General features: G+C 42.6%; 1 protein-coding gene across 1 annotated transcript; it reads right to left on the bottom strand.

Annotated features, from left to right (window-relative positions):
• Positions 1-16,384: 16,384 nt before the first annotated feature.
• On the bottom strand, positions 16,385-18,778 carry LOC120031677 (G-protein coupled receptor family C group 6 member A-like). The gene is given in 6 exon segments (XM_038977470.1): positions 16,385-16,650; positions 16,653-16,959; positions 17,023-17,336; positions 17,967-18,105; positions 18,232-18,372; positions 18,647-18,778. Coding segments are annotated over 6 exon segments (1,299 nt in total).
• Positions 18,779-20,868: the final 2,090 nt, after the last annotated feature.

The raw sequence follows: 20,868 nt of genomic DNA, 5'->3' as shown, positions 1-20,868 counted from the left end.
TCACACTCCTGGGCCAGACTACACTCAATCATAGGACCTACTGAAGAGATGAGTCTTCAATAAAGATAGGTAGGAGCAAGCCCATGTAATGCTTTGTAGGTTAGCAGTAAAACCTTTAAATCAGCCCCTGCCTTAACAGGAAGCCAGTGTAGGGAGGCTAGCACTGGAGTAATATGATCAAATTTTGGGGTTCTAGTCAGGATTCTAGCAGCCGTATTTAGCACTAACTGAAGTTTATTTAGTGCTTTAGCCGGAAAGTAGAGCATTGCAGTAGTCTAACCTAGAAGTAACAAAAGCATGGAGGAATTTTTCTGCATCATTTTTGGAGAGAAAATGTCTCATTTTTGCAATGTTACGTAGATGGAAAAAAGCTGTCCTTGAAACAGTCTTGATATGTTCGTCAAAAGAGAGATCAGGTTTCAGAGTAACGCCGAGGTCCTTCACAGTTTTATTTGAGACGACTGTACAACCATCGAAATTAATTGTCAGATTCAACAGAAGATCTCTGTTTCTTGGGACCTAGAGCAAGCATCTCTGTTTTGTCCGAGTTTAATAGTAGAAAGTTTGCAGCCATCCACTTCCTTCTGTCTGAAACACAGGCTTCCAGGGAGGTCAATTTTGGGGCTTCACCATGTTTCAACTAAATGTACAGCTGTGTGTCATCCGCATAGCAGTGAAAGTTAACATTATGTTTCCGAATGACATCCCCAAGAGGTCAAATATATAGTGAAAACAATAGTGGTCCTAAAACGGAACCTTGAGGAGCCCCGAAATGTACAGTTGATTTGTCAGAGGACAAACCATCCAGAGACAAACTGATATCTTTCCGAAGTTTAATACTGCGGGTAATGGAGTCGCCAATGACTAGGGTTTTCAATTTGTCAGAGCTAATGGTGGGAGGCTTCGGCGTCTCAGACCCCGTAACGGGAGGAGTAGAGACCAGAGAAGGCTCGGCCTCTGACTCCGACTCGCTGCTTAATGGGGAGAACCGGTTGAAAGTTTCTGTCGGCTGAGTGAGCGACACCGGTTGAGCATTCCTACAGCATTTCCCTCCAGAAGCCATGAGAAAGTTGTCTGGCTGCGGGGACTGTGCGAGGGGATTTATACTACTATCTGTACTTACTGGTGGCACAGACGCTGTTTCATCCTTTCCTACACTGAAATTACCCTTGCCTAACGATTGCGTCTGAAGCTGGGCTTGCAGCACAGCTATCCTCGCCGTAAGGCGATCGTTCTCCTGTATATTATGAGTACAGCGACTGCAATTTGAAGGCATCGTGTTAATGTTACTACTTAGCTTTGGCTGGTGGAGGTCCTGACGAACCACGTCCTGATAAAGCGTCCGGAGCGAAAAAGTTGAATGAAAAAACAAAACTGTAAAGATGACATGTAGCAAAGTAAGGTTAGCAACAAAACGCACAGCAGCACGTTAACAAGTTTGCCATGAACTTATGCAGGACACAGGTAGCCTTCACACATCTGAATTCCTCCAGGAGGCAGTCCCAGATGGCCCTGGTCACCCAACCTTGCAGTGCCCTGCAAGTTAACTGTAGGTAATTGTTTTGAAGGAATCTCCAGTTACAAGGTGTAGGAATGTGGAAGACAATGTAATTATTAGACTTTTACATCACCAGGTCATTGTGGATTACTAAAGTATAATATCCCTGATAACAAATCATGATAACATTGTATTATTAGATGCATGGACACATATGTGCATGTGACAATAACAGGATCATATCAAGGATAGCATCACAAATTAATACATAAATACCCCTTGAAGCTTGAATCTGAGAATCATTTGAATCAGCTGTGCAGTGCTAAGGCAAAAACAAAATGTGCATCCCTTTGAATCCCCCGGGCCAGGACTGTGAACCACTGCTCTTCATTGGGACCTCTTCATATGTAGACAGGCTTTCATAGCTCTCTTTATCTGAGGACAGAAAACATCACAAGAAACAGACTTCATTATAGTCAAATTACACCGCACTGAATATTATGCTACTATTATCTCCGTCCTCCCTTCTAGGGACAGGAACTACACAAAAGAACCTTCCCTATCCAGAATAGCCTAGAATAGCCACTTTTACAGTTGGGGCTGCTATCCTTTCACCCTCCTCCATGGTTGTTAGCTAGCTACCTACAAATGCATTTGGAGTTAGTTTTTTTACAGTAATGAATACATCAATATAGCTAGCTAATATGAGGTTAGATATCATCAGCTATTTAAATCACTTAGCTAGCTATCTACAGTATGTGAAGTTGAAGCCAACTAGCTAACGTAAAGTCACTCACTTTTGTACATCGCCTTGGTCTGTACAATTGACCTTATTTTAGCGCCCCAAAAACGTAATACTTCCAGATCAACTGTAATGTCAATACCATTGTAAAGCACAATTTCTCCCCTTTCCAACAAAATTAATGACATGACCTCCAAGCTGCCCGTTTCTGCATAATTCAAGAAGGCAATGAACTCCGTCAGGTCTTTTTAAAAATGGCAGGTGGGGAAGCGAAACTAATGCGTGTTAGTGAGAAGGAGAGGAGATGTCAGAACTGCTTTTTTTCATTCGATCTGTCCACCTTATCGCCTCTAAAATGTAAATAAAACACTATAAAGAGTTTATATAATGTGTCATTACATACCTATTTGAAGGTTTATGTCGAATTTGAATCGTGTTTTTAGGGAGGTGCTAAAGTGATCTTCAGAAGTAAAGAGTCTTGAGAGTCATGATCGCTTACAGTGATGACACAGAAAATGACTAGGTATCCCCCCCTTACCCCCGTCACTGTCCATTTCCTGTTTTTAAATGATGAGAAGTGCTACACCTGGCTGAGAGATTGTAAGACAGAAATATTTGCTTTATGCGCACTGTACGTTACGGCATGACACGTCACGATGTAACGGAGGGTCAGTTTTTTTCAACTTTTCTCCAATACTATAGAACCATTACCATGTCGATCAACGCATGAATAGAAACGTAGATCACACCCCAAATTTTGAAGTCAACACAGTCACTACAGTCCCATTAGTTTTCTTTGTAGCCTCGTTTGAATGTCGCAGTTGCGCACATTTGTACGGAATGGGGTGAGTTTGTTAGCTCATTTAGCAGCTCATTTGAGTTAGCCTGCACTGTAGCTAGTTAGCTAATAATACATTGTTTTTTTACATTTTCAAAATGTATTTACTTACTTGAATAGGTTCTCCCAGCCATGTGGACAATTGGAAACAGGGAGCAAAGTTTGTTTGTCACCAGAGAGTTTTAGAGGATATTACTATTGAACTATGTACCCATTTAATAACCAGACCTTCATACAAATTTTCTATGCTGAATTCTTGATGCACAATCAGACGTGCTGTCATATACTACCAGCACGCCCACAAGCGAGTCACAATGGGCGGCCTAAGCGACAATTGACCTCTATCTAGTGTACATGCACCGTTATTCGTTTTGCCTGCAGTCTATTCAGTGGTGGTTAACCTTGCATTGGACTTACTTAACGATTTTGGACAAAGATAGAAATTGCTCTGTATATTATCTATAAATGTAAGAAATTATATGAAAGAAATTATATATATACTGTATATATATACAGTACCTGTCAAAAGTTTGGACACCTACTCTTTCCAGGGTTTTTCTTTATTTGTACTATTTTCTACATTCTAGAATAATAGCGAAGACATCAAAACTATGAAATAACACATGGACTCATGTAGTAACTGTCACGGTGTCTCGCCCTGGCCATAGAGAGGCTTTCATTCTCTATTTTGGTTAGGCCAGGGTGTGACTAGGGTGGGCATTCTAGTTTCTTTATTTCTATGTTTTCTATTTCTTTGTTTTTGGCCGAGTGTGGTTCCCAATCAGAGGCAGCTGTCTATTGTTGTCTTTGATTGGGAATCATACTTAGGCAGCCTTTTTCCCACCTGTGTTTTGTGAGTAGTTTATTTTCTGTTTGGTGTCTGCACCTGAAAGAACTGTTTAGTTTTTTTCACTTTGTTGTTTTTGAGTAATAAAGAATCATGAACACTTACCACGCTGCGTTTTGGTCCATGCCTTCCGACGAGAGACGTAACACACGGATCCCTTGTAATTGTATAAGTGTGCCCTTTGTTCACCATTATCCTGTCGATTATTGTTCCAATGTCCTTTGGTTCGTGTGAGTACCTGTGCTATGTTTTGGCTTTCATGCCACGTATATTGTGATTACGGGTCTCGTCCCATGTGATAATCATTGTGCAATTGTGTATTTATTCGAGGTACTCCTCGCTCTTTTGTTTGGGTTTCTACCCTGTGTTTTGTATACGTGTTTGGTTGGTCTTCGTCACCGTGCCTTTACACGGTACGCTGTAATTTGGGAAATAAAAACCCCTATTACGCATTCCTGCACCTGTCTCCCGATCCTTCATACCAAAGTGACAGTAACCCAAAAAGTGTTTAACAAATCAAAATATATTTGAGATTCTTCAAAGTAGCCACCATTTGCTTTGACAGCTTTGCACAATCTTTGCATACTCTCAACCAGCTAGTCACCTGGAATGCATTTCAATTAACAGGTGTGCCTTGTTGATGTAACGGCTGTCTAATTCCTCCTCCTCGGATGAGGAGAAGGAGTAAGGGTCGGACCAAAACGCAGCGTTGAATGAAGACATAATGAATTTATTTACAGACAGACGAAGACGGTAAAACTCTTAAACAAACTACAAAACAACAAACGACGCAGACCGACCTGAACATAAGAACTTACATATACACGAAGAACGCACGAACAGGTACAGACTACACAAACGAACGAAAACACGAAAGAGTCCCGTGTGGTGCATACAGACACAGACACAGGAACAATCACCCACAAACAAACAGTGAGAACAGCCTACCTTAATATGGTTCTCAATCAGACGAAGCGTCAAACACCTGCCTCTAATTGAGAACCATATCAGGCAACACATTTAACCCAACATAGAAACACATAACAGAATGCCCACCCCAACTCACGCCCTGACCAACTAAACACATACAAAAACAAGGAAAACAGGTCAGGAACGTGACAGTTGAAAGTTAATTTGAGGAATTTCTTTCCTTAACGCGTTTGAGCCAATCAGTTGTGAAGTGACAAGGTAGGGGTGGTATGCAGAAGATAGCCCTATTTGGTAAAAGACCAAGTCCATAATATGGCAAGAACAGGTCACATAAGCAAAGAGAAACGACAGTCCATCATTACATTAAGACATGAAAGTCAGTCAATACGGAACATTTGAAGAATTTTGAAAGTTTCTTCAAGTGCAGTTGCAAAAATCATCAGGCGCTATGATGAAACTGGCTCTCATGAGGACCGCCACAGGAAAGGAAGACCCAGAGTTACCTCTGCTGCAGAGGATAAGTTCATTAGAGGTAACTACACCTCAGATTGCTTCACGGGTCTGTTATTTGAACTCCATCTCAACATCAACTGTTCAGAGCAGACTGTGGGAATCAGACATTCATGGTCGAATTGCTGCAAAGCAACCACTACTAACGGACACCAAAAAGCGGAAGAGACTTGCTTGGCCCAAGAAACATGAGGGCATTAGACCTGTGGAAATCTGTCCTTTGGTCTGATGAGTCCAAATTTGAGATTTTTGATTCCAACCGCTGTGTCTTTGTGAGACGAAGAGTAGGTGACCGGATGATCTCCGCATGTTTGGTTCTCACCTTGAAGCATGGAAGAGGTGTGATGGTGAGGGGTGCTTTGCTGGTGACACTGTCTGTGATTTATTTAGAATTCAAGGCACACTTAACCAGCATGGCTACCACAGCATTCTGCAGCAATACGCCATCCCATCTGGTTTGTGCTTAGTAGGACAATCATTTGTTTTTCTACAGGACAATGACCCAAAACACACCTCCAGGCTGTGTAAGGGCTATTTGACCAAGAAGGAGAGTGCTGGAGTGCTGCATCAGATGACCTGGCCTCCACAATCACTCAACCTCAACCCAATTGAGATGGTTTGGGATGAGTTGGACCGCAGAGTGAAGTAAAAGCAGCCAGTGCTCAAGTGCTATTTGAACAATCTCAAATCTAAAATATATTTGGATTTAAGACTTTTTTGGTTACTATATAATTCCATTTGTGTTATTTCTTGGTTTTGATGTCTTCACTATTATTCTACAATGTAGAAAATAGTAAAAATAAAGAAAAACCCTTGAATGAGTAGGTGTTCTAAAACTTTGGACCGGTAGTGTATATTTATGTGAGATGGAAACTGTTTAGTGCTACATTTAGTCAGACACATTAATCTAATATCACATCTAATATTTCTCATGTTTGTACGATTGGATGATATATCATTTTTACATTTTAGGTTGATTTATTTCTCCCCCATTTGGGAATTGTTTTGTGTTTTCATTTTGGCTTTGATACAGAGGCTATAAGGACTTCTGGGGTATTCTGTCCAGAATCCTCTAGTTTAGGTGATTACCGTATGCCACCATTGTGGTTCTGTTTCCTTTAACCCAATGGAACACAGAAGGCTGTGTGTGAAGCTGCACTGTGTTACTCATGGAGCTGTTGTCTGGCTATTCTATGAAGGGTTAATGAGGACTTGACTGTAAAACAATGAAGAATAAATAAATATAATTATCTGTTACCCTTGTCGGATGACATTTTGTGGATTTTGTCATCAGGACTTCTGTCTATTCTTCTGCACAAAAGCAATGATGGTTTCGACAGAACTTGTTCAATTCCTATGAAACACACACACACACACACACACACACACACACACACAGGTAACAGTGCATTCATTACCAGGAGGCATTAGTCCTATGTGTGACAGAAGGAAGCAACCTCCAGACACTTTCTGTGTGTGGGTGCTGTCTATGCAGCTGATCCAGTTCCACCCCCCAGCCATTTCACCTAACCCAACCTCTGTGTGATCACGAGAAGAAACCGGTAGGAGTCTACGAGAGTGTCATACGTCACAGGACTGGAGACATCCACTGTAAAACAACAACGAGAACTTCACAACACTATACCGCGTCTCTGAATTGGTCCCATCAAAGGAAACTGTGTTGTTTATTGTATTTTTATGTGTGACATTGGAAGCATATTTTTTGTTCACATCATGATAGCAGGTCTACAGAGCTTACATATTTTGCCTTGCTGTTCTAACTGTTGTTCTAACTGTTGTGATCCACACAAAACACCTAAACTATCCCTATTTATAACACATTGTCACCTTTTCTCACTAACAAGTTGATTAGCAATCCAGAATTAGGATTGCTGTCATAGAATAGTAAAGTATTAACACTCCCAGTTAAAGCTGTCTCTTCCTGCTCAAGGGCGATTATTTCCTCAGTGTCAGTGACTAGGCATTCTAAGAGAAGAATTCCATCCACATCCTATTTCAGTGTAGTATTTGTCCAGTATCAGTTAACCAGAATTTAGTTTATGGTCTGTTGAGATGGGTTCGAAGTGTGAGAATGGTCTGAACTGACTTTTTGTGGAACTCTTCATGAAATATTTATTTAGCTGTTATCCTCTTTGGGCTCAAGGGGCAGTATTGAGTAGCCAGATAAAAGGTGCCCATTTCAAAAAGGCCTCGTACTCAATTCTTGCTCGTACAATATGCATATTATTATTACTATTGGATAGAAAACACTCTCTAGTTTCTAAAACCGTTTGAATTATATCTGTGGGTGAAACAGAACTGGACTTAGAGCAATTTTCCTATGTGTATGTCAGAATGCAGAATTTTGCTGGCTGTTCTGAGACCTGTGTATTAATTTGCCTGTCCTCTATTGGTTGAGATGCACTGCATACGCCTTCCACTGGGTGTCAGCGAATAGGGAGAGTTGAAATGGAGTTTCTACGTAGGTCCCAAAGGTTATAAATTGCTTGGAACCGAAGTGTCCCATCTTTCCACTATTCGCTCTGACGCAGGAAGGGTCTTGGCATGTCATTTTAGAAGCTCCCGTATTAGCTCCTAGATATATCCGGCTCTGTTTTTATTCGATATAGGTGTTGAAGACATCGTAATGTTGTTATTTTAAACCGAATTATATCAGTTTATGTCAGTATATTGCGATTTTCGGGTATTTATTTTCGTGACGTTTTAGGAAGTTGGGTATCTCTGGCCCACATGGCTATTGTTTACTGCTAATTGCAACGTTGAAGACGACGTTCTCCAACCTAGCAACGATTCTTTTGGACAAAGGACACATTTCCCAAGATTCTGATGGGAGTTCATCTAAAAGTAAGAACTATTTATGCTGATAATTCATTGTTCTGTTGAAAAATGTCAAATGCATAAGACGCCATTTCCTGCAGTGTAGCCTTGCGTTATCGCAGCCTGTATTGCGCAGTAAGGTTAATTTTAAAAATGTAATTCAGCGATTGCATTAAGAACTAATTTGTCTTTCAATTGCTGTCCAACCTGTATTTTTTTAGTCAAGTTTATGAATAGTATTCGATAAGAAAAGGTGCCTTTACAAGATGGCGCCGGACAGATTGCTTGACGTTATGGACACTATTCTCATTGTCTAAGCACGATTTGTGCCGATAAATATGCACATTTTCGAACAAACTCTATATGCATTGTGTAATATGATGTTACAGGACTGTCATCTGAAGAATTCTGAGAAGGTTAGTGAAACAATTAATATATTTTGGTGGTTTATACGTTATAGCTATTTTTGCCTTGAATCAATGCTGTTGTTATGTTTGCTATTGTGCTAAGCTAATATAACGCTATATTGTGTTTTCGCTGTAAAACACTTGATAAATCGGAAATATTGTCTGGAATCACAAGATGCCTGTCTTTCAATTGCTGTACACTATGTATTTTTCAGAAATGTTTTATGATGAGTATTTAGTTATTTGGCGTTGGTGTCTGTAATTTTTCTGTCTGCTTTCGGTGCAATTTATGACTGTAGCTGCAATGTAAACTATGATTTATACCTGAAATATGCACATTTTTCTAACAAAACATATGCTATACAATAAATATGTTATCAGACTGTCATCTGATGAAGTTGTTTCTTGGTTAGTGGCTATTTATATCTTTATTTGGTCGAATTTGTGATAGCTACTGATGTAGTAAAAAACTGATGGAGTAAAAATAGTGGTGTCTTTTGCTAACGTGGTTAGCTAATAGATTTACATATTGTGTCTTCCCTGTAAAACATTTTAAAAATCGGACATGTTGGCCAAGTACATGGGCACCGGCCTAAGGGATTTATGGAGCTTCTATAAAAAATGTCTGTACTCATCCTCCCTTCCGTGCACCTGGTATTATTTTTGGGTCACCAGGGGCATATTTTTATAATGGTTTAAATGCTTTTATATGGGCTACATACCACAATGCCACTTCCACATACCACAATGCCACTTCCACAAGTGCCAAACGCCCCTTCACCAAGTGCCAAACGCCCCAACCCCAACCCTAACCCTAACCCTAACCCTAAGAAGGTCGTAAGTTCCATCAGCAGTTCCACAGGTGCCATAGGTGCCATACCCCTGCCCGGGTAATTTTTAAAGCTTGCAGGGCTATACACATTAAATACTATGCCGGACAAGAGGCACTATGACTGGGATAAAATTATGTGTGCACTGCCCTTGGAGCCCTGTGGCACTTGGCACTTGGCACTTGGCACTTGGCCGTTCCACAGGTGCCATAGGTGCCATACCCCTGCCCGGGTAATTTTTAAAGCTTGCAGGGCTATACACATTAAATACTATGCCGGACAAGAGGCACTATGACTGGGATAAAATTATGTGTACCTTTCATCTGGTGTCTTGGACTTGTTAATGTGTGAAAGTTAAATATTTAAAAAAAATATATTTTGAATTTCGCGCCCTGCACTTTGAGCTGGCTGTTGTCATAAGTGTACCGGTGTCGGGCTTGCACGCCAAACAGGTTATGTACTTAGTGATGGTATCATCATCATGAAATGATGAGGACAAACATTCTTGATAAATATTTTCTTGACATAGGGAGATCATGGTTTCATTTTGATGCTACCTCTAATCTCAAGGCTATCACATGGAAATATCCCGAGGGACACCTGTCACCCTCTCTCCAACTCACCAACTCTCTATCTCTATTTCTCTCCCTTTCTTAATCTTTCTCTACCCCTTCTCTCTCTCTCTCTCTCTCTCTCTCTCTCTCTCTCTCTCTCTCTCTCTCTCTCTCTCTCTCTCTCCCTGTCTCTCTCCTCACGGTGTCATTGTGTCACAACCAGACAGGCAGGTTCAGAATGGGGAGTTCTCTAAGTAGAAGAAACTAAATGACAGATTTCCCAGAAGCTGTTATCAGCTCACTCTAGCAAACACCATTATGATCTGTTATTATCTTTCGGAATCTTTGTATCCGTGTGACTCTTTGAATGCCTATCGGTTTGCATGCATGTCTGAATGGGTCTCTGAAAAAAAATCTGACATTGTGAATAGTTTGTTTCCTCGTTCCAATGATTTTGCAGTCATTATCACCTGTTGTTTGGTTGAATTTTGGAAAGACTTAATTTTCAACATCTCCTCAATGACTCACACCTCAAACTTGGTCAAGTCAAAGCATTGCAGTTAACTTTGAAGGCGAGTCGAGACAGACTGATCTACAAATCACCTTGTATCATAAATAACTACTCATTATTATATCAGTATATCAGTCAGTCACAATTTACCCATGATACACAGTGTTGATGCTCTTAACATGGCCAAAGTCAACATCAGCCTGAAATGATTGATAAGTCTGGTGACAATGGCAGGGACAGGAGTGGAAGTTCACTGGAGTTACTGATGAGGAGACAACAGAGATGAGATGAAACATATCTTCAGATGTGCGCACTTAATTCAAACTTATTGTTAATAATGCACTGATGTCAATGGAAGATTTTTGTGAATTCTTGAGTTACAAGCATGGATTTGGGCCTATCCGTTTGCACAGAAATGCGTTCTCTGGTCTACAAACAGCCCTTGTACCACAAAGACATAGAGATATAGAGCAGACATGCTGTTCTCAGCAGTAACTAGGGTCTAGTTTCAATTAGGGACTCTTTTGGCATAGAAGAACAGCGTCACTGCCTAGGTCCCTACCCTATCTGCCTGAATATAATCTAAAATAGCAGCTAGCAAAATGGGGATAACAGAGGTTATTTTGAATAAGTTCATTTTGTAAGTGGCTAGTTTGGATCAACTACTTTCACTAAAACCCCTGCAAAGGATTTTCCTGCAAACTTTGGTTTCAAATCTTGCCGTTCTGGCATGTCTTCCTCGTGATTTGTTGAGAGGGTTGTCTGTCTGAATTTGTTTTTCACCTTATCGAAGTTGCCAAAAGAGTTTGTCTCCGGCCGCAAAACCTGACTCTAAAGGGGAGGGTCCGGGTGGGCATCCCTTCACGGCGGCGGCTCTGGTGCGGGACGTAGACCCCCCTCCGCCCGCAGATCCCTCCGCTTTGGTGGTGGCCCTGGTGCATGGACCTTCATTGGAGGAACTGGGCCGCAGATCATCGCCGGAGGAACCAGGACACCGATCATCGCCGGAGGCTCCGGACTGGGAACCGTCGCTGCAGGCTCCGGACTGGAGACCGTCGCTGCAGGCTCCGGACTGGGGACCGTCGCTGGAGGCTTAGTACGTTGCGCCGGAACAGGTATCACCGGACTGAGGAGACGTACTGGCAGCCTAGTGAGTGGAGCTACCACAACACATCCTGGCTGAATACCCACTTTAGCTCGGTGAGTGTGGAGAGGACACACTGGACTGTGGAGGCGCACCAAAGGTCTGGAGCGCAGCGATGACACAACTCGTCCTGGCTGGATACCCCCTGTAGCCCGGCAAGTGCGGGGAGCTGGAACAGGCCGCACTGGGCTGTGCATGCGCACTGAAGGCATGGTGCGCAGAACCGGATAGCATGGTGCTTGACCGGTCACTCGCTCCCCACGGTAAGCACGAGGAGTTGGCTCAGGTCTGAACCCTGACTCTGCCAATCTCCCCGTGTGCCACCCCAATTTTTTTGGGGGGGGCTGCCTCTCGTTCCTGCCTCGCTGCTCCAATTCCTCGTAACGTCGCCGTTCCGCTTTGCTGCTTCAATCTCCTCCTTCGGACGGCGATACTCCCCGACCTGCGTCCAGGGTCCTTTTCCGTCCAGGATCTCCTCCCATGTCCACTCGTCCCTTTTTCCACGCTGCTTGGTCCTTTGGTGGTGGGTAGTTCTGTCACGGCTCTTGTCAGAATGAGTGGACAAAAGCGCAGCGTGGTAAGTGTTCATGATAAATGTATTACTCAAAACACTCGAACAAAATAACAAAGAGGGAAAACCGAAACAGTCCTGTCAGGTGCAGACACTAAACAGAAAACAACTACCCACAAAACCCAAACGAAAAAGGACAAAGTATATATGATCCCCAATCAGAGACAACGATAGACAGCTGCCTCTGATTGGGAACCACACCAACATAGAAATAATGAAACTAGAATGCCCACCCTAGTCACACCCTGGCCTAACCAAAATTAAGAATAAAAACCTCTCTATGGCCAGGGCGTGACAATGGACGTGTATTTAGAGCATGGAAACAGCAAGTGAAAGTCAACTGCACATTCAAACTTTTAATATAATGTACACAAAGTAATGTGAATATATATACATTTCATAATACACATAAATAATGTGGAAATAGATTTCAAGGTATTTAGAAGTATGTAAAAACTTCAAGAATGTCAACTGACACTAGATATTTTAACATTAACGTTAAGAAACTGCTTGTCTCAACCTTGATTCAGTGTCATTTTTATAATGCCTGCTCGGCTTGGTATAGTGGACTATCAAAAAATCTGAAAAAAGAATGCAGGTCATACAAAATCATGTTATCAGGTATATGCTGAATGTCCCCCTAGGACCCACATAGGGGTACAGGAGTTCCAGGAGGTGGGCTTGTTACCTTTGGAGTCCAGAGTGGACCAACTTAAATTTAGTCATATGTTCGACATTTTAAATGATTGTGCCCCAAGTTACATGAAAAACCACATTGATATGGTCTATAACCAACACAGTCACAATACCAGAGCTAGTGTTATGTCTTGTAAAATCCCAGGAGTAAACAGTACTGCGAGGAGCACGTTTTTCCATACAGGTATTTGTTTATGGAATAGCCTTCCTTGGAAAATAGCTTTAAAAAGAGGGCAAAGTTTTTCATTTGTACAAAATTGTCTAAGTAAGGGAAACCACTCCACTGCCCCTTGTGCCTCCTACTGCTGGTCAGGTGTATTTATTTGAAGGATCGGTATGATATGCAATTAATAGATTAATAGATTGTTGATTTTAAGGTTAGGGAGAAGCGCAGTGAGTAGTGTCACTTTTTAGGATGTCAATATAAATGAATGTATTTATGGTTGTTTGTAATTTTGTCTTGTCTTTTAATCATTATATGTGTTATTGTTTTTACCATCGAGGACCACTTTGGAAACAAGCGTTTTAATTAATACTTTCAAGTGATATCCTCTGTGTCCACATTGTACATTTTGTTGTATATGTCTGTTGCCCAAAACGAATTAAATTCTATTCAATTCAAACTAATCATGCATTAAGAAACAGTGACAGAAATTCCAACTATAGCGTTCATTGTATACATGTTGTAACGATTCTCGTCTGGTGAAGAAGAAGAGGACCAAAATGCAGCGTGGTAAGTGTTCGTCATAATTGAAACTGAACACTACACAAAAATAACAACGAGGAGAAAACGAAACAGTTCTGCAAGGTGAACAGACACTAAAACAGAAAAGAATCACCCACAACTCAAAGTGGGAAAACAGGCTACCTAAATATGGTTCTCAATCAGAGACAACGATAGACAGCTGCCTCTGATTGAGAACCACACACGGCCAAACACAAAGAAATAGACAACATAGAACACCAGACATAGAATGCCCACCCAAACTCACGCCCTGACCAACCAAAATAGAGACATAAAAAGGATCTCTACGGTCAGGGCGTGACACATGTTTTCAATATATCTAATTTGTGTCCTGCTGCATCAGCTCCCATAATAGATAGAAATGCTGTTTGTATTACACATAGAAACGGACTATTCAGGGATCCAACACACAACATATCCACAGCAAATACCAACATCCTCCATGATACTTAGTTAGAACATTTCACATAGTATAGAAATTGTATTTATTACTTATTCATATTTTACCTTTATTTAACTAGGCAAGTCAGATTTTCAATTACGGCCTAGGAACAGTGGGTTAACTGCCTTGTTCAGGGGCAGAAGGACAGATTCTTACCTTGTCAATTCGGGGATTCAATTTAGCAACCTTTCAGTTACTTGTCCAATGCTCTATCCACTAGGATACCTGCCACCCCATATGCAGTTCAGAAATAAATCAACCCTGTACACCATTGACGCTTAACCAATACAACTATTGATAGATGAACATAACACCGTATGACAGAGATTGTTTGTTTATGACACTGTCATGTACATATCAGTGTCAAATAAAGTGTTACCCAAATTGACTTGAATGTAAAAACAACCCACTTGGGAAAAAACATACCAGTAGACTAAGCAAAATGGGAACAGTCAAACCAAAGAGAGGATCACAGAGACACACCGTGTGATGTACTGTAAGAAGTAAAAGTTCCAGACACTGGTCCACTCCACTCATGGGCTCATGCTTCTCCTCAGACAGTGTGGTCGAGTCAGCTGACCTGTGGCAAACACTCCATGGTCTACTACGGTGCAATGGGTTGCAGTGTCAATGCTCTGAATGTTCTGGCCAACGGACCAGCAGTTCTGAGGTGCTGTGGGTTCTATTGGTGGAGGAGACATGAAGAAGGAAGGTGAACTGATGGAGTAAGGGTCACTGATGCGATACCCTTCTGTATGAGAGACTGAAGTCTCAGAGACAGAGCTAGAGTCAGTAATGCTCTTAATGCTCTTAACTTCTTATGGCTGCAGGGGTAGTATTGAGTAGCTTGGATGAAAGGTGCCCAGAGGTGCCCAGAGTAAACTGCCTGCTCCTCAGTCCCAGTTGCTAATATATGCATATTATTACTAGTATTGGATAGAAAACACTCTGAAGATTCTAAAACTGTTTGAATGATGTCTCTGAGTATAACAGAACTCATATGGCAGGCAAAAACCTGAGAAGAAATCCAAACAGGAAGTGGGAAATCTGAGGTTGGTCGATTTTCAACTCATCGCCTATCGAATACACAGTGGGATAGGGGTCAGTTTGCACTTCCTACGGCTTCCACCAGATGTCAACAGTCTGTAGAACCTTGTCTGATGCTTCTACTGTGAAGTGGGGCCGAAGGAGACGGGAATGAGTAAGGTCTACCATGACCTGACCATGCTCTGACCATGCACGTTCACATGAGAGGGAGCTCTGTTCCATCGCACTTCTGAAGACAATGGAATTCTCCGGTTGGAACTTTATTGAAGATTTATGTTAAAAACATCCTAAAGATTGATTCAATACATCGTTTGACATGTTTCTACTGACTGTTATGGAACTTTTTGACATTTCGTCTGCTTTTAGTGAACGCGCTTCCTGACTTTGGATTTGTTTCCTAAACACGCTAACAAAAATAGCTATTTGGACATAAATTATGGACATTACCGAACAAAACGAACATTTCTTGTGGAAGTGGGAGTCCTGGGAGTGCATTCCGACGAAGATCAGCAAAGGTAAGTGAAGATTTATAATGCTATTTATAACTTTTGTTGACTCCACAATTTGGCGGGTAACTGTATGGCTTCCTTTTGTGGCTGAACGCTATTCTCAGATTATTGAATATTGTGCTTTTGCCGTAAAGCTTTTTGAAATCTGACAAAGCGGTTGCATTAAGAAGAAGTGTATCTTTAATTCTATGTAAAACATGTATCTTTCATCAAAGTTTATGATGAGTATTTCTTTTATTTGATGTGGCTCTCTGCAATTTCTCCGGATATTTTGGAGGCATTTCTGAACATGGTGCCAATGTAAACTGAGGTTTTTGGATATAAATATGAACTTTATCGAACAAAACATACATGTATTGTGTAACATGAAGTCCTATGAGTGTCATCTGATGAAGATCATCAAAGGTTAGTGATTAATTTTATCTCTATTTCTGCTTTTTGTGACTCCTGTCTTTGGCTGGAAAAATGGCTGTGTTTTTCTGTGATTTTGCGGTGACCTAACATAATAGTTTGTGGTGCTTTCGCTGTAAAGCCTTTTTGAAATAGGACACTGTGGTGGGATTAACAAGAAGTGTATCTTTAAAATGGTGTGAAATACCTGTATGCTTGAGGAATTTTAATTATGAGATTTCTGTTGTTTGAATTTGGCGCCCTGCACTTTCACTGGCTGTTGTCATATCAATCCCATTAACGGGATTGCAGCCATAAGAAGTTTCAAAGGAGAACTAACACACATTCTTCATGAAGGCACTCTTGGTGTTGTGCTCCTTCTTGAAGAGGATGACGTAGCACTTGGGGAAGAAATGACAGCTGAGGATGCCATAGTTGGAGATGAGGATGACCACCATCTCCACTGCTGGCAGGTACTTCCCAGAGGTGGTCACATAGACAGGCACGAATATCAGCCAGGACATGAGGTAGAGGAGCATGCTGAAGGTGATGAACCTGGCCTCGTTGTACTTCTGTGGCAGCTTGCGGTCTTTAAACGCGCAGGCAAACAGACAAGAGCCAGGACAGCGATGTAGCCCAACATTACACCAAACGCCACGTAGGGTCCCTTGTCACACTCGACCAGCACGGTGGTGGCGAAGACGGTGGCCTTCTCCCGGGGGCTCTGCAGGACCAGCCACAGGGTGCAGGTGAGGACCTGTAGGATGACGCAGAGACAGATGATGGCATAGGGTTGGTAGAGGCGGCGGAGAACATCCTTCAGGTCAGGGTTGAGCTGGTAGGCCAGCAGGATCTTCAGGGACCTGAACAACAATACACACACAATAAACCATGAATTCACAAAAAAGCACTGGTACATTCAGACAACGTCACCGACAGTGCATTACAACAGTGTTTCCCAAAATGTGTGTACCGTACATACCTTACACTGTAGGCTGCTGGGATGACCTACAAAGAACACAGCACTAACAAAACGTCCCACTAGAGAGAGCAGGATGATCTGGGAGAGAGGCCCCCCGGCAGCCTTCACAACGGGGGTCTGGTGGTGGTGTAGGAAGAGCGCCCCCACCAGGAGATCCAGGACGATGCCCAGGGCCGCCAGCGCCAGCAGCACCACCGCAAAGCCATCCTGCCAGGCGAAGAACTCCAGGGTCTTATGGGTACACCCAGAGCTCCCTTCCAGGGACCACTCTGTCTTTGTATCACAAGAGAGACACTGGTCCATGTCTGGAGAGGAGGGTTGGAAGGGAGGATAGTGCATTTAGAAATATGTGTGTTGTGGCCTAGTACTAACAGTGTTGGATAAGGACAGTGTTGGAAGATTGTGTGAACTGAGCAGACATAGAGTACACTGGTGTGTATAGAGAAACAGTACAGGAGAACTGCGCTGCAACTCCCGTACGGACTCAGGAGAGGCGAAGGTCGAGAGCCATGCGTCCTCCGAAACACAACCCAACCTAGCTGCACTGCTTCTTGACACAATGCACATCCAACCCGGAAGCAAGCCGCACCAATGTGTCGGAGGAAACACCGTACACCTGGCGACCTGGTCAGCGTGCACTGCGCCCGGCCCGCCACAGAAGTCGCTAGTGCGCGATGAGACAAGGATATCCCTGCCGGCCAAACCCTCCCTAACTCGGACGACGCTGGGCCAATTGTGCGCCGCCCCATGGGCCTCCCAGTTGAGGCCGGTTGTGATAGAGCCTGGGCTCAAACCCAGAATCTCTGGTGGCACAGCTAGCACTGCGATGCATTGCCTTAGACCACTGCACTACCTGGGAAGCCCACAGCTCAGTTCTTTATTATTTTATCAACCCTTTTGTTACATCAATCGTCACTCTGTGGGTGGGATTGGACTGCTTGCCTGAGGAATGAGCTCCAGGTTGAGTTGCCGGGCAACAGCGATGGAAATCTCAGAGGAAGAGGCCCCAATGACGGCCATGATGGGTGGGGGACAGGTGGAGGTGTTGGCCCCTCCCCCACAGTCCGTGGTTGGCTCCTGTGTGAAGTAAAGAATGTACAACCTTTATGTGAGGTGCTGACTAATGGAAGATAAACTATACAAATAGTTTATCCTTGCTGTGGATTGATCTGACCAACGTTTTGGCTAAAGAGCCTTTACCTGTGTGAAGTCAGCTGAGGCCCTCAGAGCGGTGGTGACATCAGAGCAGGAGTCGTGGATACGGTACCCCAGAGAGATCCCTAGTGCAGTCAGGACAGGGGATCTGTTGGCCGACTCTACAGCGTGGATCATAGCCAATGCCTGGGTGAACCCGTCCATGTTGAACCTGTGTGTGTGTGTGTGTGTGTGTGTGTGTGTGTGTGTGTGAAAGGTACATAAAGCATAGTTGGATCATCACACTGTCTGTGGTTAACCTGTCAGAGTAAATAAACTCTCTCTCACGAACACTTAGTCATACATGTGGATAAATTCACACACACAAAGAGAGAGAGAAAGAGAGAAAGAGATCCTATCTTTGCACTCACCTGACACACTATGATGCATGGGGTGCTGAGAGGCTGGAGGATTCCTCTACTCCCTCATGGATGAAAAACAGCCCTCCAATGATGATATCTCCTGGTGCTTTGAAGTCTCCCACTTTGGCATTGCCTGTCTCCAACAAGGACAGGATGACTAACAGGTGCAGAACATCATCCATGGGTGCCATCACCTCTCTGTTGGTACTGTCCAATTCTCAATTTTGGTGTCTCTCCTTGCAGTTTCTCTCACACTCCCTCTAACCCTCCCTGACTGTGTCCGTCTCTCTCACTCTCTCTCTCTCTCTCTCTCTCTCTCTCTCTCTCTCTCTCTCTCTCTCTCTCTCTCTCTCTCTCTCTCTCCATCTCTCTCTCTCCATCTCTCTCTCTCTCTCTCTCTCTCCATCTCTCTCTCTCTCTCTCTCTCCATCTCTCTCTCTCTCTCTCTCTCCATCTCTCTCTCTCTCTCTCTCTCCATCTCTCTCTCTCTCTCTCTCCATCTCTCTCTCTCTCTCTCTCTCTCTCTCTCTCTCTCTCTCTGCCTCCATCTCTCTCTCTCTCTCTCTCTCTCTGCCTCCATCTCTCTCTCTCTCTCTGTCTCTCTGTCTCTCTGTCTCTCTCTGTCTCTCTGTCTCTCTGTCTCTCTGTCTCTCTCTCTGTCTCTCTGTCTCTCTGTCTCTCTCTCTGTCTCTCTGTCTCTCACTCTGTTTTCTCCTCTAGCAGACTGACACAGTGACCTGTCAGCATCTTCAATAAAAACACACCTGTTGCTTCCTCCTAATCCCATCTAATGTCTGCATAACCCTGCCCCCTCCCGCCCAGCCCACTCTGACATACATCCACACTGACAAATTTTTTTTTGTTCAAGGTGAACGATGCAGTGTGGTGACACCTCTTTCCAGAATAGTTTTCATAATACCCAAGTTTTTTTTCACACATGCGTCTTTTAACACTTGAATGACACTTGAGTGTTCATTGAGTCACAATGTTTAAGTCTCCTGTTAGCCACTCCTTCATCATCAATGCATTGATTTCACAAGATATCCAACCATTTGTCTTTGCCCCCTTTTTAGTTAATCCACGGTAGAATACATTCATAAAATACAAATGGTAGAAATAGTTTTAGCTTTGTTTAAAAATTACTGTATGAGGTCATGTATCATATCCAGTTACAGTAGTAACAACACAATGCAAACACTATAATAAATACATTGACCATGCTTTTCCAAGAAGACTACTAGAGGGTGCTAAAATGTTGTACTTATGGTAAGTAATAACCCTCATATAGGCTATATAATTATAACGCTTCAAAGGTCTAATAGGGGTGCTTATATTTGTCCTGTTTCACACATGTGTGTAACCTATTCATTGTGTGGTGAAATGGACATGTGGTTTTTGCATATCACACTCCCCCTGAGAAACCCTGAGAGAGTGGAGTCACTCTCTCCAGATTCCTGGAGATTCCTAATCTTAATATTTCTGATCAAATGGCTTTCTGCTCATTTGAGAGAGAGATGGTCAAAAACTGTAATTATTATTATCTGCTCCTCTCCTCTCTACTCCTTGGCCCTGGCTGCAATATTAACATTATAAAAACATTCAGGGGCCTCCCGAGTGGTGCAGCGATCTAAGGTACTTCATCACACTGCTAGAGGTGTCACTACAGACCCGGGTTCGATCCGTACGGGAGTTGCGATTGGACAGGACTGTAACTACCAATTCGATATCACAAAATTGGGGAGAAAAATGGGTGAGCAAGTACAAAAATCTTTAAAAAATAATAACATTCAGGACACCAGTTGCATGAAACTGGCTGCAGTATTGTAGAGACATAGTGTAGGACAGCGAGGCATGTAACTTGCTGTCATCAAGGCAAAGGGTGGCTACTTTGAAGAATCTCAAACATAAAATCTATTTTGATTTGTTTAACACTTTTTTGGTTACTATATGATTCCATATGTATTAATTCCTAGTTTTAATGTCTTCACTGTTATTCTACAATGTAAAAATAAAGAAAAACCTTTAACTTCTACTTGCACACAATCCCGGATCCGGGAGCACCCCCATCAGTAAAAAAGCAGACTAGCATAGCCTAGCATAGCGTCACAAGTAAATACTAGCATCTAAATATCATTAAATCACAAGTCCAAGACACCAGATGAAAGATACACATCTTGTGAATCCAGCCATCATTTCTGATTTTTAAAATGTTTTACAGGGAAGACACAATATGTAAATCTATTAGCTAACCACGATAGCAAAAGACACAACTTTTTTTTCC

This window comes from Salvelinus namaycush, chromosome 37, assembly GCF_016432855.1.
Source record: "Salvelinus namaycush isolate Seneca chromosome 37, SaNama_1.0, whole genome shotgun sequence".
Lineage (NCBI taxonomy): Eukaryota > Metazoa > Chordata > Actinopteri > Salmoniformes > Salmonidae > Salvelinus > Salvelinus namaycush.
The sequence above is the reverse complement of the archived record's forward strand: the minus strand, read 5'-3'. Positions and strand labels throughout refer to the sequence as shown.